The 27,339-nt window shown below is 37.4% G+C and overlaps 3 protein-coding genes across 9 annotated transcripts; 2 read left to right on the top strand and 1 right to left on the bottom strand.

Annotated features, from left to right (window-relative positions):
• The first annotated feature begins 538 nt into the window (after positions 1 to 538).
• LOC122998521 (dr1-associated corepressor) lies at positions 539 to 5,966 on the top strand. Its single transcript, XM_044375454.1, has 6 exons — positions 539 to 709; positions 1,887 to 1,959; positions 2,806 to 2,899; positions 3,174 to 3,290; positions 3,869 to 3,968; positions 4,866 to 5,966. Exons 1-6 carry the CDS (start codon positions 668 to 670, stop codon positions 4,890 to 4,892), a joined length of 453 nt encoding a protein of 150 aa, XP_044231389.1. The 5' UTR covers positions 539 to 667; the 3' UTR covers positions 4,893 to 5,966.
• On the bottom strand, positions 5,904 to 13,628 carry ahsa1b (AHA1, activator of heat shock protein ATPase homolog 1b). 2 transcript variants are annotated; one of them, XM_044375452.1, is made up of 9 exons: positions 13,391 to 13,628; positions 9,711 to 9,901; positions 9,336 to 9,418; positions 9,118 to 9,235; positions 8,199 to 8,290; positions 7,890 to 8,018; positions 7,677 to 7,778; positions 7,459 to 7,510; positions 5,904 to 6,921 (listed from the first exon to the last, which is right to left on the bottom strand). In XM_044375452.1, exons 1-9 carry the CDS (start codon positions 13,468 to 13,470, stop codon positions 6,749 to 6,751), a joined length of 1,020 nt encoding a protein of 339 aa, XP_044231387.1. In that variant the 5' UTR covers positions 13,471 to 13,628; the 3' UTR covers positions 5,904 to 6,748. The 2 variants fall into 2 exon arrangements, with proteins under 2 accessions (XP_044231387.1, XP_044231388.1); XM_044375453.1 differs by lacking the exon at positions 13,391 to 13,628 and adding an exon at positions 11,496 to 11,588.
• Positions 13,629 to 18,081: 4,453 nt separating this feature from the next.
• On the top strand, positions 18,082 to 26,935 carry cdca4 (cell division cycle associated 4). 6 transcript variants are annotated; one of them, XM_044375049.1, is made up of 4 exons: positions 18,082 to 18,282; positions 22,724 to 22,784; positions 23,786 to 23,926; positions 24,272 to 26,935. In XM_044375049.1, exon 4 carries the CDS (start codon positions 24,281 to 24,283, stop codon positions 25,199 to 25,201), a length of 921 nt encoding a protein of 306 aa, XP_044230984.1. In that variant the 5' UTR covers positions 18,082 to 18,282; positions 22,724 to 22,784; positions 23,786 to 23,926; positions 24,272 to 24,280; the 3' UTR covers positions 25,202 to 26,935. The 6 variants fall into 6 exon arrangements, with proteins under 6 accessions (XP_044230984.1, XP_044230983.1, XP_044230980.1 ...); XM_044375048.1 differs by having other exon boundaries at positions 23,789 to 23,926; XM_044375045.1 differs by lacking the exon at positions 23,786 to 23,926.
• The last annotated feature ends 404 nt before the right edge of the window (positions 26,936 to 27,339 follow it).

Below are 27,339 nucleotides of genomic sequence, written 5' to 3' on the forward strand. Positions count from 1 at the left end.
AACTGTCCCATGTTAGAACTGTCCCTGGTCTCCCCTATTCATGCCTCAAAATATGCTATAATATGGTGAAAACATGTTTCGTATTTAATCATTTCAGTCAACTTTTCATTGTCTCATGTGGTTTGAAATGTGCGACAGTCACATATGTTGTTAAATTGGTGAAATATGCATTGAAGCAAATTAAATGTGTAAAACCAAAAGTTACTCAGGGGACTTAGTCTCATAATGCTTAATTCTTTTATTATTGTCACACAGATTGCAAATTATATTACTGATATTAACACAGAATACTATTGAAACAGATTGGAAACTATGCACTCCTGTAATTTTTAATTAATTATTTATTTTTTATCTTTAATTTTATCTTTCATTAAAAATAAATACACACACTTTTTTGTAAACTTGTTAAAACTCGATAAAAACAGTTAAAAAAACCCAAAAGAACGAGACTTTTAAACATGTTTATAGTGTCTAAAATTATTCATTAATTTACCTGCGGGGTCGTGACGTCATCGTGGGGTCACGGGGCTGACCTCAGGTGTGTGTTTTTTTTTCTGCATCAGGTTTTCAGGTTTCTTCCTGCTGAACGTAAACAAATGGACACAACGGCGGTTTGCAGTAAAAACATGAAAAATGTGATCGAAGCGCGCGGATTAAAGCGAGTAAAATGCCCGGACAGAAGAGAAGATATAGTGTACGGTTCCCTCCTGTGAGTAAACATTTCACTGAGTTAACTTTAAGTTGTTTAAAAGTCAGATGAAGTCAGTTAAAAGCTAACTGAGATAGCATGTAGCATGGAGCATCTGCTGCCTTCAGGGGGCGTCGGAAATCTATTTTACCGCTCTGACAGGGTGATAAATATTACGACTGTTTTCTAAAATAACGTGATGAAAGATGGAAAATTTACAGTGCAGACAGAAGAGAAGCTGAGCCAGCAAATTACGATGAAAGTGAAATTTTGCATAACGTTAAAATATAATTTAGCAATTAAATTAATCAAAATCTGAAATATATATTCAACTCTGTACATTCGAGCTGCAACGATGAGTCGAATACTCGATTAGTTGAAGAAAATGAATCTGCAACTATTTTGATAATTGATTAATCATTTAAGTCATTTTTTCAAGCATAAACACCAAACATTTGATGGCTCCAGGTTGTCAAATGTCAGAATCAGCTGCTTGTCTTGATACTTTCATCATAGGAAATTGACTTAGAGCTCCCACAATTAGTTGATTAATAGATTTCAGCCTCTCAGATGTGAATATTTTCTGGTTTCTTTAGTCTATGACAGTAAACTGAACATCTTTGGGTCGTGGACAAAACAACTAATCGATCAATCGAGAAAACAATCGACAGATCGTTTTTTCGATCGTGAGACTGAATATTGGAGCGAGACTTATTGACATATATATTGACTTTTGTTGAGTTGATATTCAACATCAGTAACTGTGAATGATGAAAAATGACGATCAGTCTTTGCCAAAGTCCAAAATGACGTCCTTGAATGTCTTGTTTTCTCCCGACCAACAGTTCACAACCCAAAAATATTCAGTTTACTGTCAAATATTCACATTTATCTGAATCTGTATCTGTCACCAGAAGTGGCCACATATCAGTCTATGTTTGAACTCTGTTCCCGGTGTTTTCTACTCTAACTTTGTTCTTATGTGCTTACATGTATCATGTATCAATCTTAGGTATCAAAAGCTATCAAACATTTCACTCTAAGTTGTTCATGTATGACTGTGTTCATGACAAATTGTTTTTTGTCATGAACCAAAACACAGGAAACCAAAGTGTACGAGGAGCACCTGAATGCTGCATCTTAACTTATTGTACTGTATATCATCTCTGTTGATGTTTTTGGTGAAATGTTTTCGCAGAGTCGCATCAAAAAGATCATGCAGAAGGACACAGAGGTGGGGAGGATCGCGATGGCTGTTCCTGTGATCATCTGTATCCTTTTTAAAGCGGCAGACATGCTGACGGTCATGCTGTTTTATCTCCATCAGTCTGTTTGCAGCAGTCTTTTCCATTTCTAAATATAGTGCTGCATTCTGGGAGCTGTGGTCCCTCCAGTGTGTGCGAGGTCAAACTTTATATCAGCGGTTTGGACCTTATTAACCTCCTGCACACAGCTTGTGGTCATTTTTACTTTTACAAATATCGCTTGTGACGTAGTGTGTGGATTTTGAATATTCTTCAAGTTTAGTTTGTGGCTTTAGTCAGTAGATCTGTTTATCAAATCTCAACACAGACTGAATAACATCATAGAATCTTATGATTGTTTTCTCATTTCTGGTGATTTATGCCTTGATTTTAAAGAAATTTTAAGTTGTATTTTATTGTTATTTTACTGAATTTTAGGAAAGTTCTTATAATAATGTTTTATGTTAAACATTAGAGAAGTTTTGCATATTTTTGATGAATGAAAAACATGTAAAAATGTGTTTTTAGTCATGACAGTACCATAAAAAAGTATTGTACTCTAAAGGTATCAGTATCTCTTTAAGGGTACTGGTACGCAGCGCTAACCACAACCTATAAATGAGGCATTCATTAACAAAAACAATGCTTCAAATGATTAAATACAATGTACCAAAAAATATCCTCTCAGCTGATATAATCTGTTTTCTGCTGTAATCAAGGAGGAAATAGTGACGACAGTGAGGATATTTTGTCATCACTCATAGAGGTGACAGTAGGTGTGTGTTGTCTCGAAGCAGACATGTAGAGATGTGTTGACGTGTTCAGTGTAGCGTGACGTGTCGCAGCTGTGGAGTCCTGAACTTCAGAGATCAGCGCGAGCGTTGGAGATGTTCCTGAAGTCTCTGCTGACCAAAACCTGTCTGATAACTCAGTCGAAGCTCAGCACCGTCGTGTCTGTCGCGCACATGTAAGTAAGTCTGTCGTTCCACCTTCACATAGGAATCATAATATAACACAGAGCTGAACATGGCACATATTACAGTTGACTGACAGTTAATATGGATTACTGTTTATTAATCTTTTATTATTATTCCTCTTTCCTTGTAAATCATTTGTGGAGGTTGTTGTGATGCGTTCACTGCCTGTTTAAAGGTGACAGGAATATTTTTTTTAAAAATGCAGCAAAAATAAAACTTGTGTATGAATATCAAACAACAAGTTTATTATGTTTATGATGGTAGGAAGCAGTGCATCGAGTCAGAGAAGCTCTTCCACTTTCTTAAAGACCTGGTGGAGCGAACAACATCTACGGCAGCCCAGAAGGACAACAGAGGCTTGAGTATGTGGCCATTGTACAGGTAGAAACTGAAACATTTTTTTATAAAGTTTAACTTGTAAAGTGTCATTGGTTTTTAAGAGATCATATTTTCAGAGCAGCTGTATTAGCACTTGAGAAGCATTAAAGGAAGGAGGAGTTACTGTAGTAAATATTGTGCAGTAAATAAGGGAGGTAATACGATGCATTTCTTTTGTTTTGAATGGTGTATATTGACACTATATGTGACTGGTTATACAAGTTATACCACTTCACTTCAATCTATCATTATCAATTAATCTGCTGATTATTTTATTTATTATTTCTTCATTGATTATTGTCTCATCTATTAAATGAAATAAAGAAAGTGAAAAAGCTAAATTCATCAGAGCCCATGATAAAGTCCTCAAATTGCTTTTTTTCATTCAACCAACAGTCCAAATACTTGAGATATTCAATTAACTGTCATATAAAACAGAGAAATCCTCAGAGAACCTGAAACCAGAGAATGTTTTACTTTATCTTAAAAAATAACTGAAACAATGATTTTCTACTGATCAACTATCTGATTAATCTCATAGTTTCAGCTCTAATCTGTGTTTTACGTGTTGTTCTTTTCAGGACCAAACGGCATGAAATTTCTGTTAAAAAAACAGCTGAAGTGGGAGAAAAGGCGCCGCGACAGAGTCTCGACTCACTTAACAACGACTCAAGCTCCAGCGTACGTACTCTGTCTGAAAACCGCTGGAATCTTCTATATTTTTCTTATTGTCAACAAATCTCATGTTTGGATCCAAACCAACAATGAACTGATCTATTACAAGTATTGTGTGTGTATCCAGAGCCTGATACATCTTATTCCTCTGTGCCGTAGACCTCCATTATTGTCCACAAAACTATTAAAAACACGTTAGTTTGTTTCTACTACAGTGTAAATTCCTCAAAGAACTTCAGTAGAAAGTCTAGAGGTTGTGATACGTAGCACAACAAGCTAGTTGTCAGTTCCTGCACATGCTCAGTGGAGTCTGCCTTACACAGAACTACTCTCCAGAGAATGAAAACGAATCGCTCTTATTCGTCTTTGGAGCCATTTCTAAATAAACTAACGTGACTAAACTCTTCATAATGAAGGAACATGTTACCCAGTGCAGCGGTGTGACTCACTGATGTGTTTTTAATAGTTTCTGGGCAACAACGGAGGTGTACAGCACAGAGGAAGAAGATATTTCAGGCTTTGAATGCACACAACACTTGTAAGAAGGATGAGTCCATTGTTGTGTTTTTGCACAGACAGTAAGGCGTTTAGAGGATCTGCTGTTGCTTGTATTTGTGTTTTTAGTCCCCATCATTGCAGCATTTCAGATATAAAAAGGTTTGATGCTCTTCTTCACTCAAGCAGCTTTTGCATTTGCTGGTGATTTAAAAACCCTCAGCTGACTGGTCTGAAAGGCTCTAAGCTGCAATAGTGGCCCCGTGAGGCTGTAATGTGCATCTACACACCAGGAAACAAAAATGTTGGGAAAGACAAAAATACTCTGCTTTTCTCAACTTTGCATGACAGAAGGGGCTGATGAATTGGATTTCAAGGTAACTGACTAACTTCCTGTCTTTCTTCCAGGAGTCGGAGCTCTACATCTGTTTATAACTCCGCAGGCACGACCAGAGGAAACAGCTGCAAACGAACAGCAGCACATCACTTCATCACATCAGTCTTCTTTGATTTTTTTTTTTTTTTTTTTTATATAAGCTGTGCTGGTCACCATTTTGGTGGAAACAATATAATATCTTCTACCATGAAATAATTGCTGACATCTAATTTAAAAGTTAAAAAACAAAGACTTAAGTTATGTTGTATTTTAGACTTTTGCCTGCTTAAATACAGATGTTTTTTCTTTTTCAATTTTGATTTATGGCCTTCTGTAATTAAGTACTTTTCTTTTTTTCCCCCTATTTAAGATTATAAATATATTTGACGATGACTGAAATGTGTAAATTTGCACTAAAGAAAATACTTATCGATTGCTTTATAGTTTTAGATTCTAAAACCTTTTTTTGTTGACGGGGAAAGTTTGTTTATTTGTTCAGGATGTTTGAAGTTTTTTGTTTTGTATTTGGATGAAGCTTGTGATGTTATGATCCACTAATATTACTTCAATGGTAAGATACTGTATGTCTGGAAGGTTTCTACACATTTTCCATGAGAAAAATCACTTTTTCTAACCATTTTAGACACTGAGCATCTTGTTTTATACTGTTTAGACTACAGTGATGCTGAGGAGTTAGATACCTCTATGTCCTAATGAAAATGAGATTAGTTTTTTCCTCTAAGAAAAAGATGTTAAATTTGACCTACAGCCATCTTTAAAACCAAAATAAGTGCTTGTTCTGCTGTAGTGTCCTTTATGGTTTCTGTTTTGAGCGTTTAATTTTTAAAGCACTTGTAAATTAACGTTTTAAAAACAGCAAACCCTTTCTGCATTTTGATAAAAAAAAAAAAGTGTAAATAAATTCATTTCACCTTCTTTGAGTGACAAATTTAATGTGAAGTAATTTAAAAGATGTTGCTCACATAAATAAAAACAAATCAAGAGCATACAGGGATTCGTTTAATCTTTTTACATCGTGACGGGATGAAATAAATAGATGCATTTTGTTCTCAAAGCTTTTTTTTTTTTTTTTTTTTTTTTTAAACTGGAAATGTACATTTTGAAGCCAAATATAGCAAAACGTCTCTTTAGTTGCTACGCTAGCTACCTGCAGAAAGACTTGAAACTTGTTTTTCTGTGTTTCAACACTGTGACAAACATTTAATATTTCCTGCTGAGGGGTCCAAGGAGGTCTTCCTCTGCCCGGGGCGGCGAACGCACGCGCCGGGCTCGTTAAACGTGCACCAAATCAAGTCTCAACGGAGCAACTGAAAAGTACAGCAACTGCTTAGCTATAAGTGACAGACTTCAAGTTCAGATCCAGCAGTCGTCCCTCGGTCTGGCAGGTTGAAATGGAACATGCATCTTCACTACAGTTACACTTGAAAAGAGTAAAATAAGTAAAAAATAAACATTCATTTTCAAAGCAACATAATTTTTTTTTTCAAATAAAAAGAAAATCAACGTTTATTTTTAACTCTTAGCATTAATTACCTATTTATAGAACCGGAGGCCAATTTGCATTAGTGGTTCATTAGATTCTTCTTTGCTTTATTCAATCCATTTTCCGTCCAGAGTCTCAAAGGCACAGTCCATTTACGCTACTTAGAACAACTGACCCAAATACTGAAGGGGGGGAAAAAAAGTCTCGATTTAAATATGTTCAGAAATTAAAACATTTACATGTACACAGACAGGTGACAGGTCGGCCTCGCTTAATTCATCTCTTTCGTTAACTCGTGCTATGAGTTTACACTGAAATATCGTGTGCCAGAGAGATCGAAGGACAAGAAGATTTAAAAATCCAAAAAAAAAAAAAAAACGGAAAAGAAAACAGCATTACAGTACACCGTCTTCAGAAGAGCCGCGCTCCGTAGCCAAATGTCTGTTTAATAGCTTCGAAGTAGTATCTCTTCCAGCCCTCTTTCGTCCGCTCCTCCTCGCTGTCCGGGACGCCTCGACACTCCACCTTCAGCTCCGTCTCGCTGCTCCGGTCCAAGAAGGTCATCGTGATTGTCGCGTAGTGCTCTGTGGAAGGAAAACAATCACATGATGACGATCGATGTCTGAAATATTACAGCAATCAAGTACAGAAACACAAATTGGATGAATTAAGACCAGAAAATTACTTCAGTGCTTCAAGCAATTAATTCTGAAATTATATAATTTGAATAAGAGACGACAGTTACGAAGTTTGGTCCATAATGTACCCTTAATTTTTCTAAATAGTATATAAACAGTATTTAAAATGTCAAAATACAATCAAGAATTCATATCTCAAGCTACCACAACATAAAGCATCTTAAAATTCTATATTTTATCAAACCAACAACACAAAAACTCCGTCCTTCCATTTACAATAGTGTGAAAAACAATCAATTATTTTAACTGACAGATACTAAAAAGTGTCAACTTAAGTTTGATTTATTGTTTCAGATGTTTCTAGACTTAATTTCATATGCGTAAAATATTTTTTCTACGGCTGCCGTCCTTGCTTTTGGACAATTTGTGTTTAAAAGTGTTTTTTTAAATGTAAAATATACTTAAATATATGCATCAACATACCGCAGGGCCAGTTGTTATACCTCCACTTCATGACTATTTTCTCATCAGGAACCTGGTGGCAAAAGAAGTTTTAAAGGATTCATTGTTGAGAGAGAATTTGTTGATTTACTTTAAAGTCACAATAAAGAACAAATATGAATAAAATCTCTGTTAATGTACACATGAACATGCTCTGTATTACAGTATTTTCAGAATAAGAGGTCGACAGTCAGACTCACCAGCTCTGTGAATTCACCAAAAACATTTCCATCTAGCAGACGAAACTTCCCGCCTCGCTCTCCCTCCACCATCGCTGGAGCGTGTGTGAACGCCTGAACCATCTGCATAACGACGAGAAAAATGTCAACGTCTTATGTCTTTTAAGTGCTTGTAAACAAAATCTGTTACGTAGTCCGACAGTCAGACGCGAGGACAAAACAGGTGAAACTCACCTCCTGGTTGACAAACACCCTGAACAGGTCAGCCGGCGAGGTGAGGAACGTTTCTCTTATGCTGAATTTACAGGTGGGAATCTTGACGCCAGTGTTGATTGGAGCAGCTGTGCTGCCCGAGGAGGAAATCTGTTCCACAGAAAGAACAAAACTCTGGTGAGGACAGATTTATAGGACAGATGTACAGTGATGGTACATAAAGCAACTGATCATTCTGTTACTGTGAATAATTCAATGATAAGAGTCTTTGTCTGAATGCCTGAGAATCTAACAGATGGAGGATGTTAATAAATGACAGTCGGCACCAACCTGAGTTTTATTCAACTTGGCTTTGGACTGTGATGTGGACTGCAGCTTCGCCACACCGTTAGCTGTCGGCAGGATCATCCCTTGTGTGAACTCTGCAATAAAGAAAACACAAAAATTGAGATTCAAACCAAACTTTTTCTTCATCGTTACTGAATTTCTTGTTGTATGTGGTGGTGTTGTATGTCATGTTATCAACTAATTGTGTGGTTTGTATTGTCATTGTGAAAGAAATCTGTATGTGGACCCCGAGAGGAATGAGGATCTAAATAATGGACGTTTTTGGAGCATTTTTGTGCCTTCGTTACAGAAAGAGGAGAGATGCAACAAAGATCTCTGGCAGTCTTAAATGGTCAGTATGAACAGGAGGAATGATGACAGCGAGGAAAACGTGTTTCAGTGTTCATTTGGACACCTGACTGTCACTTAAAACAGACTTGAAAAACTGTGAACTCGTCCTTTAACCCCTAAACTACAGTGAGAATTTTTAGGACCAAATAAAGCAAATTCTGCAATTTGTGTCATTTCTATTTGCAATTTATACAACAACATTTTTACATTTTCAATTTCTGTTGACTTGTAGACCCTTTTCACAGCAGGCAGAGCCATAATTAAGGATATTATTTACACCTGTGCTTTTCCTGCTTTCACAAGTCAAAATGTCTGTGTTAAGTTTTGTTTCACTGCCTGTATAGAACCCTTAAAGTCATGAAACTAGACATGTCTATCCTATCGTAAACCTTTAAAATGACTCATCACCTCAGGCCTGATCTGTTTTTCTGACCATTTAAATCACAGATTTATACTGTATACAATGAAAAACACCTGTCAATCAGCTGATCCTGTGTTTTAGGTTCTAGTGGTGACTTGATCCTTCCTTTTATTTCGACTTGGATCACTGACTGATCCTTTAAGAACTTGCCTGTTTTTAAGAACCCGACGTAGCTTCCCAGAGCCTCGCGGATTTTCTCAGCTCCTTTTGTTCTCATCAGGTTGGTCAGTGGCGTCTCAGGCTCGTCTTTGTTCAGCGATACACCGATCTGGATAAAAGATCACATGACGAGTTACCGCCACATCGTTCCTCCACTGATCGGCCGGTTAAAAATCATTTTAACACGAGTTTGATAGTGAAAAACTTACATCAAGATCCTCCATGTCGTTCTCGTCGGACAGGTTTGGAACCTCAATCGTTCCTTTATATTTGACTCCCGCTTTCGACTTTCCTGGTAAAATGAAGAGAATAAAGACATCAGCAGAGATTCACAGCCTCTTACTTCCTGATTTTTTATCTTTAAGGTTGATAATAATGGCTAATAATAATCAGCTACTCTCCTCTACAAGCCACTGACGCCTTTTTGGATCTTTTCTATTATAAAATATGCTTGTTATAGTGAGAAAGTGGATGTGAAGTCTATGAAAACAAACACAGCTGTAGGCAGGTGATGAGGTTAGTTTCCTCTGTAACTAATCAGCAGTAACAATAAATCTCAGTAAACGTCCCAATCTTCTACTCACCGGTCCAAGTTGCTTTTACGTTCCATTCATAAAAGAAAATAAGTTTCCCTTTCCGGTTGTTGATCGAGGCCTCTCCTTCCACCTTGCTGACTTCCGTTACCTCGCAGCTCCCCTCCTCGTTCTCCACGCTCAGCCCGAGGAGCAGAGATTTTAATTTGTCCGACGACCAGTTTGTTGCATCTCGTTCAGTCCTGAAACGTCAAGAGGAGAACGCGGTGATGAGAGAGCACATCCGGACAGGTCAACAACCCACATCTACAGGCATCCCATATGGTTTACTGTTCCCTTTGGGCTTCTGCTGGTTTCTATTAGATGGTGGAGATGGATAATCTATCCTATCACAATGAACAAACATCATGTCTACCTATATGTGTCAGAGTTTAAATATATCCGTTTACAGCTAAGGCTTTTTATAAGGCTATTTGTGTATTTGTTTGTTTATTGGGGACAGCGACAACATAGCAACATCGGTGTAAAAGGGTCGAGGTTCGCTCAACAGCAGATTTGCACATGAAGTCCCGACTCAACTTAAAATTGACAAATAGATAAAACATTTCATACATGACAGAATTAAAAACTGAAGTAAATGAATCAAAACTCTTTGATCTAATAATCTTAAACAATATAATCAGACGGGTGTAAAACACTACAAACACGTTGGGGTTAATCAATAAAAAACATCACTCATTAGCACATATCTGAGTAGATTTTTAACCATATTTTAACCCTGTTTTAATCTTTTTACCATGATTTATAAACGCTGTATGCAGCAAAGTTCCTTATTTAAATAAGCAGAGTATTTCAATGATTTTCTGCTCTCACAGGAGAAGCTGATGGTACAAACTTGTTGCATCTATATAAGTCATTTCTGTCATTACTACAAAATGATAGAATAACCCAACAAAAACATATTCAGACATGATGACTAGAGCTGCATCGATTAATCAATTAGTTGCTTACTATTAAATTAATCGCCAACTATTTTTATAATCTATTAATCGTTTGGAGACGTTCTTTAAAGGTGCGGTATGTAGAATTTAGTGGCATCTTGGACTTGGCAGAAATGGAATATAATATTCATAAATATGTTTTAATTAGTTTATAGTCACGTGAAAATAGGAATCGTTGCATTTTCGTTACCTAAGAATGAGCCTTCATATCTACATAGAGACACAGAGCCCGCCATGTTTCTACAGTAGCCCAGAACGGACAAACCAAACACTGGCTCTAAAGAGGGCCTTTCACATTTTTCGCGAGTTTCGCTACGCCCTGTAGGTTCTCCTACATGCTTGGAGGATGGGTGGGGGGTATTCAGTTGGTTGTCTGCAACCTCACCACTAGATGCCACTAAATCCTAAACACCAAGAAAGAAAATGTCCAAATTATCTGGTTCCAGCTTCTCAAATGTGAAAATTTTTTGGTTTCTTTAGTGTATGACAGTAAACTGAATATCTTTGAGTTGTGGACTGTTGGTCAAGACAGAAAAAGACATGTGAGGACGTCATCTTGGGCTTTGAGAAACAGTGATTGTCATTTTTCACCATTTTCTGACATTTTATGGACCAAACAACTAATTGGTTAAATTGAGAAAACATCCACTGATTAATTGATAATGACAATAATCTTTAGGTGCAGCCTTGATGATGTCATATCTGATTAATTACCTTTTTCAGGCAAGTCTTAAGTCTCCACAAGACAATACTGTATAGTAGGTAGAACACACTCAATAATACTGTGATATACAGAAATATGACCGTACTATCTCAAATGGGATTAAACACGAACATGTTCAGCAGTATATTCTCTCTCCAAAGGGACTCCAGACGACATTATTTCTGAAGTGCCTTCCAGATTTCCAGTAGCAGCAACAGCAGATCCCTATGGACAAAATTTATTTTGAGTGGCAGGAGCAAGTGGTGGTCTAGAGACACCCTTGGTATCACCAGCCAGCTAGCATTAGAGGTACCAAAACTGTACTTTGCATTTTGATTAAAGTATGGGCTTTTTGGAAACTACATAGCGTGTTATATTAACACAGCTGTATTACTTATTATAAATTATGCATACACTGTTTACTCCTGTGAATTTATCCTGTTCTCCTCTATTTAATATTTAACATTTTAATCTGTAGCTGCTCCTCTCAACATTCTTCTTCTATTGTATTTTTTTCTTTTTATATTCTTTAGGATCTCTTATTTTTGTGTATATTTTTGGTCTGTATATGTTTGACTGCTACGCACCTTAACACCAAGTCAAATTCCTCATATGTCATCTGATTATATACTTGGCAATAAAGCTGATTCTGATTTAAAACAGTAACAGTTGGATAACATAACGATCAGGGAGGGACAAATGAAGTGAGCCACCATTTTTCAAGTCTGTCTTAAAACAACAGTCAGGAGCCCAAATGAACACTGAGGCAGGTTTTTCTTGCTGTAATCAGTCCTCCTGTTCATACTGACCATTAGAAGATCCCTTCATAATGCACTTACAATGGAAGTGATGGGGGACAAAATTCTTGTGTTGAGCAAAAAATGCATTTAAAAGTTTATCTGAAGCTTATATGAGGCTCTGAGTTAGTCATATCAAGTGAATATCTGCCACATTTACAGTCTTTTTAGAATCGAATTCCCTTGTTGTGTTTCCTCGGACAAGTATAGTAACAGAAAGCAGGAATTTGGTACTAAAAAGACTGTCTTTGTAAGATATTGAATCAATTTGACTAGTTTGTACAGCTGAAGCTTCATATTAGCTTCAGATAAGCGTTTTAAATACATTTTTTCACAGAGGGAGGGCTGTAGATTTTATCCTCATCATTTACATCACTTACATTGTAAGTACATCATGAAGGGATCTTCTAATGGTCAGTATGAACAGGAGGAACGATTAAAGCAAGAAAAAACATGAATAAAAATAGTGAATCTAACCTTCAAGTACATTTACCTGACAAGCATTTACTCACACAATTCAAAGTAGAGTCTCTTTGCAGCTAGGAGCAGCCGTTTAGATGTGTCACATGATGACATATGATGTTCTACATCAAACCATTGAAGTGTGTAACCATGGAGATGAATAAGGTTACCATGGAGAAACCCATAGAGTTTAGTATAGGATTTGTAATGCAATTTGAATATTATGGCCCCATTATTTTTTACTACTTTACGCTCGCTAAAAGATAGAAACAACTACCACCACAACAAAACCTGGATGTATTAAAATATTTTATAATGAGACTCTCACGTTGTGAAGGAGGAATCTCACGTGTTCTGTTAAGGTGTAACAACTATGGTTTAACATTTTACTAAGAAAATGTTCAACTATTCAGCATATTGTTACACTGAAACACGTGTAGTTGTATGTAATCATGCTGATAACCACCACAGACTGCTAATAATAACCTCAAGACAAGCATGTGAAGCTACATTAGCTTGCTACAACCGGAGCTAACTTGAAAACGGACATTAGCTCGATTACTGCCTTTAAATTTTAAATCTGACACCTCAACATTTATAATACCCAACATGTTACACCCTTAGCTGTCTCATTAACACACTAATCACCTCAACTGGCCTGTATACATGTTAAAATCCCCCCAAAATAACTGCTTTTCCTTGACATAAATACGAGCTCAATGTGACGTTAGCATTAGCTGGCTAGCTCGTCCTTTCATCATATCTCACCAGTGCCAGTTGTTGACATTAGTCGCATCTGCTCGCTCTTCTACAATCCAACGAGGGTCTCCTTCTCCCCATTTTGCCATTTTGCTCAGCTAAGTAATATTAAAAGTTTAACTGTGTAACGTAGCGGGGTTGTTTGCCGCTAACGGTCCCGGTGCACGTTGTTTCTAGAAGCCTCTGCTGTCTCTCTAACGGTGCTCCTGCGATTAGTCGCCGACTACAGAAATTGCTGGAAACGGAACTTTGGGGAACGACGTAAAAAAAAAAAAAAAAAGAAGAAGAAGGAAAAAAGGTCCCAGCCGGAAGTGTTCATCTGAAGAGTAGTTCCGCGTCAAAAAAAAAGGCTTCTGGGGAAAAAGAGAAAACTTTTGAGAGACATGTGCAGTTTTATATTAAAGGATAGATCCACTATTTTTCAAGTCTCACTTGAAACAACAGTCAGGCGCCCAAATTAACACTGAAAGAGGTTTTTCTCTCTGTAATCATTCCTCCTCTCCCACTGGAGGACAGTATTGACTAAGTATATTTACTCAAGTACTGCACTTAAGTACAATTTTGAGATACTTGTACTTTACTTGAGTATTTCCATTTGATACTACTTTATACTTCCACTCCACTACATTTCAAAGGGAAATATTGTACTTTCTACTCCACTACATTTATTTGACAGCTTTAGTTAACATACTTTTCAGTTGAAGATTTGACACAATAGATAGTATAACAAGCTTTTAAAATACAACACATTGTTAAAGATGAAACCAGTGGTTTCCAACCTTTTTGGCTTTTGACATCTTGCAAAAAGCAGTGTGTAGGATTTAGTGGCATCTAGCAGAACGGACTTGGCAGAAATGGAATATAATATTCATAAGTATGTTTTAATTAGTGTATAATCACCTGAAAATAAGAATTTATTACTTTAGAATGAGCCCTTTATATCTGCAGAGGGAACAGATCCTCTTCCATGGAGCCCACCATGTTCCACCACTATGTTTCTACAGTAGCCCAGAACAGAAAAACTAATTACTGGTTTTACAGAGGGCCTTTCAGGTTTTTGACGAGTTTCGCAGCCACTGTAGGTTCTCTACACCCTTGGAGGGGGGGGGGGGATTCAGTTTGTTACAATCTGCAACCTCACCACTAGATGCCACTAAATCCTACACACTGGTCCTTTAAGATGTCTGAGTTGTTAACAGCTCCACCAAATAGTGATTTTTCTCTCTAAACTTCTCACATGCTTTCATTTCAATAAATGTTCAATTGATCCAATATTTCACCAAAAAATCAGTGATTACAGAAAAAGTCCAAAAACTGAAAACAGATTTGTGTATCAGAACTTTGTTTTTTCTTCTTTCCTCTCCCATTAATCATCTCACGACCCCTCAGATTTATCTGCTGACCCTTCGGAGGGGCCCGACCCCTAGGTTGGGAACCACTGGACTAAACTAGCTAACTGTATATAAAGTAGTTGAAACTAACTCCACCTCCAGCAGATACAACAGTAACATGCTGCTCTAACACTGATGCTTCACTATTAATCTAATGATGTCATATATATTAATATATCAGTCAGAGGGACCAAACCACTACTTTTACTGCAATACTTTAACTATATCAAGCTCATAATACTTTTGTACTTTCCCTTTTCATGCAGGAATTTTAGTTGTGATGGAGTATTTTTACATTGCTGTATTGGTACTTTTACTTAAATAAAGGGTCTGAATACTTTTTCTAAAACTGATCAATGATTAGTTGTAACTCTGATGACATTCCTGAAGCATTTACATGATTCACAGTAAACACATTCCTCCATTAAGCTGAATTTACATATTAGACAGTAAGGAGGAAAATGAGGACAGTGTGCTATTTTATTCTCTCCAGTTTCTAACAGCTAATCCCCCTTGTACTGTGGTCCTTATCACTGTGAACTCTGCCAATGTGGGAGGAAAGTCTTAATATTAGTATCTTATCGACAGTGGTCTCTGGTGGGAAGTCAGTGAGGGATCACGTCCATGTCAATGCATTAGCACCTTACATCAGCAGGTGACTGTATGTAAACATCTAATCAATTGTTTTTCAATTCATTCCAATTTTCAAACCAATTTTCAAACTATGCTCATATGTTTCTGAAATTAACTGTTAATAAAAAGGCAGATTAAACTAATTGCAAAGAGTGTAAACAAACACCTCCATGGCAGAGATAATGAGCATCATCAGAACAGATAATTACTAATGATTACACCAATCAGACTCATAGGGTGGTTTGTGAAGTAGTCTTGGTAATAAGAGGAAAATGAAACTGAAAAGACTGAAGGTGGTTGCGGAAGCGACAGCTACAGCTTAGTTGTCTAATGACGTTGGTGATCCTCTGACTTTTCCTCTAGCACCATTATCAGGTCAAAATTTTATTTCCCAACTCAGCTGTACTTGGAGTTTTGCACTACTTCACTTGATTTGACTCATTTGGACGACTGAAGCTTCATATTAGATAAACTTCTACTTCTAAACTACTTCAGATAATCTTTTAAAAAGAAGATGGACTGTGGATTTTGGCCCCCATCATTTAAATGCATTATGAAGGGATCTTTTAATGGTCAGTATGAAGAGGAGGAATGATTACAGCAAGGAAAACATGTTTCAATGTTCATTTGGGCTCCTGACTGTTGTTTTAAGACAGACTTGAAAAATTGTGAAACCATCCTTTAATCTGTGAGATAGATGTAGTAAAAAGTATAATATTTCAGTGTGAGTAGAAGTATAAAGTTGCATTAAATGGAAATACACACATGAGTAAATGCACTTAGTTACTTTACACTACTGGCCAGTGGTTGAAGAAGTATTCAGATCACTTATTTAAGTAAAAGTGCCAATACAGCAATGTTAAAATACTCCATGACAAGTAAAAGTCCTGCATGAAAAATCCTAATTAAGTAGAAGCACATAAGTATTATGAGCTTGATGTAGTTTAAGTATTGCAGTAAAAATAGTGGTTTGGTCCCTCTGACTGATATATTATTATATATGACATCATTAGATTATTAATAGTGAAGCATCAGTGTTAGAGCAGCATGTTACTGTTGTATCTGCTGGAGGTGGAGCTAGTTTCAACTACTTTATATACAGTTAGCTAGTTTAGTCCAGTGGTTCCCAACCTAGGGGTCGGGCCCCTCCAAAGGGTCAGCAGATAAATCTGAGGGGTCGTGAGATGATTAATGGGAGAGGAAAGAAGAAAAAACAAAGTTCTGATACATAAATCTGTTTTCAGTTTTTGGACTTTTTCTGTAATCACTGATTTTTTGGTGAAATATTGGATCAATTGAACATTTATTGAAATGAAAGCATGTGAGAAGTTTAGAGGGAAAAATCACTATTTGGTGGAGCTGTTAACAACTCATAGACATGTGAAATGTGACCCCGACTACACACTGCTTTTTGTAAGACGTCAAAAGCCCAAAAGGTTGGAAACCACTGGTTTCATCTTTAACATTGTGTTGTATTTTAAAAGCTTATTATATTATCCATTGTGTCAAATCTTCATCTGAAAAGTAACTAAAGCTGTCAAATAAATGTTGTGGGGTAGAAAATACAATATTTCCCTCTGAAATGTAGTGGAGTGGAAGTATAAAGTAACATCAAACAGAAATACTCAAGTGAAGTACAAGTACCTCAAAATTGTACTTAAGTGCAGTACTTGAGTCAATGTATTTAGTTACTTTCTACCACTGTTGATAAAATACATTTAAATAAATGTGCTTTATCAGATAATCAGGTGATCCTAAGTGCTGCTTTGTCAAAATCAGAATCAGAATCAGAATCAGCTTTATTGGCCAAACATGTTCACGCATACAAGGAATCTGGTTTCTAGTGACTCTTGATGTAATTACATACAGAAAGACACACAAGGACAACAAGCTGAACAATGATGATTAAACTTAAACATATCACTATAATGTACACGCAAGCGGATGAAAAAATAGACACATGGCTGCAACTAACGATTATTTTTATGATCTATTCATCTGTCCATTATATCCTTGATTAATTGTTTGGTCTATAAAATGTCAGAAAATGGTGAAATCTGTCAATCTGTGTTTCCCAAAGCCCAAGATAACATCCTCAAATATCTTGTTTTTGTCCACAACCCAAAAATATTCAGTTTACTGTCATAGAAGACTAAAGAAACCAGCAAATATTCAACATTTAAGAAGCTGGAATCAGAGAATTTGAACATTTTCCTCTTAAAAAGTGACTCAAAACGATTTATCAATCATCAAAATAGTTGGCAACTAATTGATTAATCGACTAATCATTGCAGCTTTACATACATATAGAAACAAGTGGACAACAACATACAATGTCTACATACAGGTGGAACCATTGTTTGTATTAAGTAGCATAAATACTCAAAATTGTACTTAAAGTACTAAAGTACTTGAGCAAATGTACTAAGTTACTCTCCACCACTGCTACTAGGTATTTCTATTTTTACATGACACTAATTATTTCTTAATTTTATTTGATTAAACTGTGATTAATTCAGATCGGGTATATATTAAAACAAACAAACCAAAAAAAACAAAACGACTCCTGACGTTTTATTTATTGTTCTCGATGCACACTACAAGCTTTCACTTGTTCGCCAAATAAAGCGTTTGGAGGAGAGAAGAGCAGGGAGGAATGATTAGAGAGGAATCCCAGGCATATGGCTCCCCTCCCCCCGCCCTTCCCTCCCTGCCGCCCGCTCCTCTCCGCTCCGCAGCAGCAGCAGCAGCAGCAGCAGCACTGAGGTACTTCAGTTTTTGAAGCCGTGGCATGAATGATCTCATCTGAACCTGATCTCCGCTTTCCCTGCCGTCGATCCTATGACCGAGACTGGAATAAAATAACACAAACACGAGGTGAGTACAGCGACATAACCTCCCGTCCTCCGGTAATTTCTTTAAAAAAAACAGGCAGACCGGGGTTTATTGTTTGTTTTTTAAGGGGGGAACTTAACAGCTCAGCCGCGGCGAAAAAACTCTTGTTTTTGGGTAGGAAGGAGGAAGGACCGCGGAGGATGGGTGGGCGCTTTTTTGGCTAATTAGCTTTACGCTCGCTATAGCATTCGCTTTTCTTAATGAGTAAAGAGGAAACGGGGTACAGTAGGCCGAACAGCCGGGCGGTTTATATCGTGTTTTTTTTATCCGTTTCACTCGAAACCCAGTTAGCTAGTGGCAAGCTCAGAAGCGGAAAGTCAGGTCCGTAGCTAGCCGGCTAGCTGTTAGCTACTAGCGCAAAATGGCCTCATTGTCGCTCGGTAGCTCTGATGCTGAAAAGACAAAGCATGCGGCAGTCACGGCCAGGAGAGCCGAGCGGCCCTTTAAAGCGGCATTAACGGCGCCAATTTAACCCCTGATATCGCTTATATTGTGTCGTTAACAAGGAGAGAGGGGAGGGTGAGTGAATTAAAGCAGCCCCGGTGTTGTTTTTAAAGTTTTATTTATTCATTTATGACGGCGAGCGGAGAAAGTGTGGGGTTTTTACTGTGTGTGTGTGCAGTGGGGGATGGGTCATGCTAGGAGCCATTGACGTAAAGCGAGGCTGCATTTTGTTTGGCTTCTGGCTCCTAGCATGGTACAACACAAGTAGCACTAACATTAATACTGTGTTTATCACGGCTGACTCAGTCCCTCCAGGATTTCACGGAGCTTTATTTTTGTGATGATTGCGGCCAAAATGAGTGTTTATTTCCCCCCCAAAATGTGTCATGTTTTATGTGCTCTTTTTTTTTTGCAGTAAAATTGCAGGAAATGGGAAAAGTTGCAAGCAAAAGAAAATAATACGAGTTAAAAAAAACAACTACAAATTAAGATTCATGTGTAATCACTTTGATAAAAAAGCATACAGCAAATCACAGCAGCAACTATATCTCAGTGCTAATTTTTAAAATTATTTTCTGAACATGAGAACAATGGGGTCAAAGTTATATAAAGAAGAAAATACTGTACTTGAGTCCTATTTATAAGCCTTTATTAAATAAATTCACTTCAACATTAGCACTAAGTACAATCACTCAATAGTGCCATTAACATAAAAATATAGTTTCCTAAGTGTCCATTTTTATGTTTGAGGTAGATTTTGTCCACCTGTCTGAACAACATCAGCTTATATTCTTCTGTCTTAAACCTCATTTGGGGACATTTGGGGATTGTTCTGCTTGGTCTGTGGCAGTCAGTGTTGTTGTCAGGTGAGATTTGTCCATCTTCCACCTGAATACTATAAGTTATGAAGACACTTAATATAACAATCGAGCCAAATCACAATCAGTCTGTTGATTTGGACGTTTCATGCGGAAAAGTAGTGGTAACTTTGCAAAATTGCAAGCTCACTTGAATTTGCATTAATTATTGCGATTTCCTGGAGGGACTGATATATATCATGTTGTGTAATACTAAAAGCAGACTTATAACACTATTTGCATTATTTCAAAAAGGTGTTTTTTTTTTTTAGCTTTCTGATAAAGTCTTTGAACATGTCATATATCAGCATTTTCTTGTGAAATCTTGTTAGAAAAATGAATTAAAAATATATTTTAAGACTCTAAAATGTGTTGAAGTGTTTGTGATTTTAGTAGAGCTGCTGCAACCATTAATCGATCAGTTTCCAAACTTTTAACACAAATGACAAAGGCTTGTAACATCTGGATTAATCATCACTGCATTGTATTTTATGCTTTTTATTGAAAATTTGTAATCTTAATCTGTGAGTGGGGCTGGGTGATATGGACAGAATCAAATATCACAATATTTTTGACCAAATACCTTAATATCGATATTGCAACAATATTGTAAGGATGACTATTGGTGACTATAGATTTTTGATAAATAATAATCAGTAATGTGGATATAATGACTGAGTGGTTAACAATAGAACAGCAGTCTGGTAAATTCAGAAATTACATCACTTAACTGTAATGCAGCCTTTAAAACCAGGAAAAGGCACCACTTCCGCCAAATTACAATATCCAATATCTAAGACGATATCTAGTCTCATATCATGCTATCGATATAATATCGATGTATTGCCCGGCCCTATCTGTCAAATAAATGTAGCGAAGTAGAAAATACAATATTTCTTTCTGAAATGTAGCGAATTGGAAGTATAAAGTAGCATAAAATTGAAACACTCAAGCAAAAGTACACGTATCTTAAAATAAGTACAGTACTTAGTTACTTTCCACCACTGCTATTTTTACATGAACAATTCCTCCACTAATTATTTGTTAGTTTTTCTTTGATGAAAATGTAAGTAAGTGTAAATTCAGAACATTATTTGCATTATTTCAACGAAGTGATTTTCTTCTTTTTTACACTTGATATCTGAGTTTTTGAACACCGCGTATTTTGGCATTTTCTTGTTAAATCTCGTTTTTAAAAAAAGTGATTAAATTAATTGTTAAGACTCTAAAATGCGTTGAAGTGTTTGTGATTTTAGTAGAGTTGCTGCAATCGATTAGCTGCCAATTATTAAATTAATCTCCAACTATTTTTATAATCGATTCATCGTTTCGAGTCATTTTTTTTTAAGAAGAAAATTTCCGAATTCTCTGATTCCAGCTTCTCAAATGTGAATATTTTCTAGTTTCTTTAGTCCTCTATGATGGTAAACTAAACATCTTTGGGTTGTGGGTTGTTGGGCGGGATAAAACGAGACATTTTCTGACATTTTATGGACCAAACAACTAATTGATAATGAGAATGATCGTTAGTTGCAGCGCTTGATTTTTTAGTGTATTGGAGATGATCTGTATCTCAATCACTCTAATTAAGCATCTGTAGTAGAAAAATGATCTCTTATAAGTACCAGATATTAGTCTTACACACACTCTGAATAACATATGATGATATTGTGGAGTTTGTAATGTTTATAAACTCAAACATAAACCATTTTGCAGCATGTAGAAGCGTTTCATGATATTTTAAGGTTTTTGTAACTTTCTCTGAGGAAGGCATTCATGTCATTGTACCTGTTAGTTTGGGTTTTTGAAACCTTATGGGCAACGTTGTTACTTTATATACAGAACAATTTACTAAAATAGTTTAATTGATATCTTATTTGTTAAATAATATAATACAGCACTATTAGGATCTGAGATAACGGCAGTTAACACGTCCTAAATTACTGTATACACTCAGTGGCCAGGATGGGAAGCAGGTGTTGGCAATGGGCTAAGAAGAGTTTCATCAACACTGTATGAAACAGTTTTTATTTGTTTTTTGTATAAATGCTTTAAATTTTTGGATCCATTCTATTTTATATAAACAACTACAACTTTGAGCTGCATTTCTGTATGAAATGTGTTCCACAAATACAGTTTTTATGATCTTTTATCACTAATTATTACACAATCAAATAAGGATCAAAAACTGCAAAGAACTTAAATGGAAAAATGACACATCAGCTGTACAGATACCTGATCAGAGTGATCAATACATTTTCAATCAGACCTGTGTCTTGTATAATAAAGTTAATACCCAAACTAACACCCACTAGTCACAGATGTAGGTTTTCATGTGTAAATCACCCAATAAATCCCCTGAGATTTCACCCCAAAATGCTGAACTACATGGTGTTCAAAAAAACAACACTCACTAGTAAACCTGTTCAGTAAAAAACAAACAAACAAACAAATTCTGTCATGTCCAAAACTGTTTTTTTTCTCCCCCTCTCTTTGCATTGTGCTTTCTCTCAGCTTGTAGGCCTGTTTTAACCCTCCTGGTTGTGTTTATTCTCCATTTCAAATTCTTTCCACATTGTTGTTGTTGTTGTTGTTGTTTCCTTTAGGGAGATAGTGCTCTCTAGTGTCTCTTGTTTAACAGGGACCAGCACAAATGCACTACACAAGGAAGACAACACATGTCCATAATTGTTTTCTCACCCCCCTTTTTTGTATTTTAGATCTCCGGGCACCTTCATAAATGACTTTTTTTCCCCCCCTCCCTCTATTTTATCCACTGTCAGGAAATGTTACTCTATGCAAGCGAGGACTCAAAGACCTCCAGGCTCCTTAATCAATCAGTGTACATTAGATTCTTTTTTTGGTATGGATTCATGAACATATGGTCTGACTAATCCAGGGAAGACAGTAGCTGTAATTTTAATAATCTTTCTTCATTGAATGTCGGGTTTTCATGTGTGTAAGGAAGCAAAGTAACTCCCTCTACTGTTGGAGAAGTGAAGGAAAGTTCTTAATGTATACAATATCACTATTTCTGATGTCATATTTGATTATATATATATGGATTAAATGTCAAAAAAATTGTTAATTTATGTAGTATTGTTGTGTTTTTTCCATCCTAGTTTTTGGCCGTACAGTCCCGCACAACAGGCCCGAGCGCTACAGTGTGTTCATTTTAAGATGGTATGTAATTTGGACAGATTATAGGGCTTTAGTATTGTTTAGCATTCCTAAAATGAAAATGTAAGAATCTCCCCCCCTTTTTTTTTTTTTTTTTAAAGTGCGCAGCTCAATTATGACAATAACAGCAGTGTCATTTAGTTTCATTTTCTTTTCTAAGGAGAAGTGGGCAGACTTTGTGGTATTGTTGTCACCTCTTGTGCTGTTTTCTGTAAACCTTAACACTTATGTTTTACAGTCCTATAAATGTATTAATGATATTTTCATTGTTACCCCACCCCACCCTTTCTTGGTTTTGTGATTATATGTAAATGTATCACAAATAGAAACCTGAAGAGATGACCCAAATGCCCTGCCCACAGGTTTTTACACAGAGGAGACGCAGCCGGCTACTGCAAAAACTTATTTTTCTTTCTGATCTGGGGTGAAAAAAAAAAAAAAATTAAACGCCACAGGCTGAGCTCAGTCTTGTACTCGCATCCCGTTTATTTTCGGGGGACAGGAGTGTTGTGTTTTTTTTTTTATTCCTGTGAGACATTTGTGTGTTTGAAGCAGGGTGTAATAAGGAAGTTGACTCTACTTTTCTTCCCCTCCCCAGTGAAGAGAAAGTGAAAATCTTGTTCTACTAGTTTTGAAGTGTGGCGTGTGTAGACCCGGAAACCTGATATCCCTTGTAAATATTAGTGGTTTATGGTGGTATATTGTATTGTGAATATTGTAAATGTTATTTTTCATATATATTTTTTTTAATCCCTTAAAAAGCACCTTATTGATTAGGATATTTTCTTGATCACAGGTGGCAGTGGGAAAGAATATAAGTGCACTGATCATGTAACTTGAGTGCTGTTTTTTTTTTTTTTTTTTTTTTTAATTTTTTTGTTTTGTTTTCTGACAAAAGGTCTCTCTAGTCTGTGCTTACTTTGATGCAGCGTTCGCATTTAGTTGGTAACCATGCTATTTTCGGTGGCTCAGTGGTCTGTTAAAAGTGTGGTTGTTCCGCCCAGCAGGAGTCTTGCTTCAGACTGGCCTAAAATGGGCAGAAATGGTGCTGAACAAAAGCTGCTTGTCGCTCGTACAAAAGTACTTGAAGCGTTGCAGCCGGGACCAAGCTGCTATGCTATTGCCTGTGCCTCTCAACAGGAAAGGTATAGCAAACTTTAAGAAAAAAACAACTACAACAAACAATTTACTGTTTACTGTAGTCCACAAAGAGTTTAACCTGTAGAGTTTATTTATAAAGTCACAGCTGCTACTCAGCAGTTTGTAGCCCTAGCTCCCTCATGTTCATACACAAATATCACACCACATAGCCTCATTACATCACACATTCACATTATTAATTACATGGCACTTATTACTTCCATTATGCTCGTAGCTAGTGAAATTCAGAACAGTAGACAAATTTGTGTGTTTGTCAGTGTCAAACATTTGTTGAAAAGTTTTGCCGCAGGGTGTCTGACTGTGTTTCTGTCTCCTCACCGTCACCACAGAGAGACAACATGTTCCCGAAGGGCACCAAACGCAAGTTCTCAGACTCCGGGGAGGAGCCGGTCCCCAGTGGCGACCAGAGCCCGGCGGCTACGTCTGCAGCGGTTCGGACGCTGTCGTCCTCTTACAGCCTGCAGCGGCAGTCGCTGCTTGACATGTCGCTGATCAAGCTGCAGCTCTGCCACATGCTAGTGGAGCCCAACCTGTGCCGCTCGGTGCTCATCGCTAACACTGTGCGGCAGATCCAGGAGGAGATGACCCAGGACGGCACCTGGCAGATCATGACCCAGGCCCTGGCAGCCGCTCAGTGTCCCGCTGACCGCCTGGTAGCCACCGAGGTGCTCTGCCGACAGACGGACGCAGCAGCTCAGGCGGGGCAGAGCCCCAAGCCCTTTTCAGTGGTTGGTCTGGAGGAAGGCTACCACACAGAGGAGGTGGTGATGGAGGGAGACGTGGAGACAGAGGTCACCATGTCCACTTTGTCGCCCGTCTCCCCCCAGCTGTCTTCTGCTTCTTACCTGGCGGGCCCCTTCGGCATGGGACCCTGCTGGGAGGAGGAAGAAGAAGACGGTGATTGCGAGGAGGACGAAGAGGAGGACAGCGAGGAATGTGTGTCGGAAGGAGAGGAGGGGGACCGGGACCATCTGACCGCAGACTCCAGGACGGGGGAGCAGGTTTTTGGGACTTTTGAGATCAAGCACCCGACGCCGCCCCCTGACCCCGCGCTCGAGGAGCTGTTTTCAGACGTGGACCCATCTTACTATGACCTCGATACGGTGCTGACAGGCATGCAGAGCGCTCCGAAGATGGGGCCTTACGATCTGCTGGAGAGCCTCTCCTCTCACGGGCCCACGGCCCTGAGCTCCAGCTCGAGCTGTAGGTCAGACCTGAACGAACTGGACCACATCATGGAGATCATAGTGGGATCCTGAAACTCAGAACATTCCTCTGGCCCGTACTGATCCCACAGACTCTTACCAGACTATGCACAATACACATGTGCGTGTTCTGAATGTGGTATTGTTATACACGGAGATTGTTGAAGGTTTTGGGACAAGGTGGGAAATTAACAGCAAGCCAAATTCATTTTTAGGATTGGCTGAGTTGTAGTTAGTCTGCTCTAACAGCCAGTTTAGCCGAACAGGCAGCTGCTGTTGGGACACTTTAATCTTGTATTTCAAAAAAAAAAAAAAAAAAAGAAGTAATTGGCAGGTAAAAGTAGCGAGAGGGTGAACTGTTGCGATCCACAAGCCGCCGAGGTCTGTGGACGAAGCCATTAGTTTCCTACTTTGTTGATGAAATCCAAAACTCAACGATATCTGTGAGAAGGCAAGGATAATTACCTATACCATGATGCATTTTTATTTACGTACTTTCCATGTTTACGTCTGTCATACATTCTGTCATACTAGCTCCTTCTGGTCGTATTCTCTGCCATTTTTGTCCATTTCTATTTATTGTTACATGGACTTCAGAAAAAGAAAAAAAAATCATCACACTACATGCATCAGAACAAATTGTAAATCCAAATCTATGAATCAATGCATATTTTCCTAAAGATTTGAGCAATTATGAATGGAATATATGTATATGTACGTATGTGTATATAGAAATATATTTTTTGCATTATACAGCTTGGGGATTTTGCAAGTATCATTTGATATTACTATTATTTTTTTTTTCCCTCCCAAGCGGTTTTTAAGATTTTAATGTAGCCAGACTCGAGACAGTGTCTTCCCATGGTTTGGTATAACAAAGTCGACTGTAACAGGTGTCGGGACTGGCATCGTCACACTTTATAGGCGCTGTTCTTTTCATTTTTTTCTCAAAAAGCTTTATGCAGGGAAGGAGAATTACTGCCAGACACCCAACCGAGCGCTGGTCAAGATTTGTTCCGTTTCTGGTGGGTTTACAGTGGCCAGCGGACAAATTAAAGCAAGTTTCCTGCCCTGCTTTTACATACAGATCCTAATAACAGCTTTTCCTGAAGCATTTGGAGAAACCCCGGGGTGATAACTGCATCAAGAAGCCATATTTCTTTCTCTCATTTGTTATAACTACAAATGAAGAATTTTCTGTGTTAACCCATCTAATTTATTGTTGTTTTATTTATTGTATTTATTATATCTAGGTACAGACATGCCATATTGACTACAAAATCAACCATGAGGCCCAATGAAATTATATTTATCTAAATTTTTTTCCCTCCGGTTTGAATGCAGTACCTATTTATTCCTCACATTTTTTTTTTTTATTATTAGTAATAATAATAATAACCGGGTTACTATTCAAATCACTATGCAGCTCTGTCATACGTGTTTCAAAATGATTGTATACGACTCAAATGTCCTTTAATTCCTTTTATGCAAACAGTTGCCTTTTCTCCTAAAGATGTGGAAAAATCAAATGCATTTTTCAAAATTGTTCCTTATCATCGTGATGAAGAGATTAACTCAGGCAAACAAAATGTATTGACAAAAATACAGTATTACGACACGCTTAATACCTTACCACAACACTCCTGAAGGATGTCACTCTGGTCTGAATGGGAGCTAGAACTTCAAAGACTAATTACCGTTGTAAAATGTATGCATTTTTTTATATTAAGGAAAAAAAACATTGTAGCATCTTTGTAAATATTTTTTATAATAAAAGGTGCGACTATTGATTGTGTCATGTGGTTTTATCACTTATTTTAGAGCACAATTTTCCTTTTCTGCAAAGTATTTTCATTGTTAACATTTTCTTACTGCTCATCTGTGTTGAGCTTAAAGGGTAAAACTGGTAATATTCTATATTTATGTTATGAAGAGACCAAAACCAGCAACTAATTTCTGTCTCTCGGTACTTTTTGACTTGCCTAACCAGTCTGCGGCACTCAGTTCAAAGCCCACTGGTTCCTACTGACAACTTCAATGTTTTGAAATGCGTCACAAATATTGGTTTCATTTTTTTTTTTTTTTGGAGGCAAAATCATTTCCTTAAATAGCTGATTACTAAATGGGACATTCGTAGGGGACTTTTTAGCCACAAGTTTGGTTCACATTTGAAAAACAGGTCACAAATACTA

Source organism: Thunnus albacares, chromosome 15 (assembly GCF_914725855.1).
Source record: "Thunnus albacares chromosome 15, fThuAlb1.1, whole genome shotgun sequence".
Lineage (NCBI taxonomy): Eukaryota > Metazoa > Chordata > Actinopteri > Scombriformes > Scombridae > Thunnus > Thunnus albacares.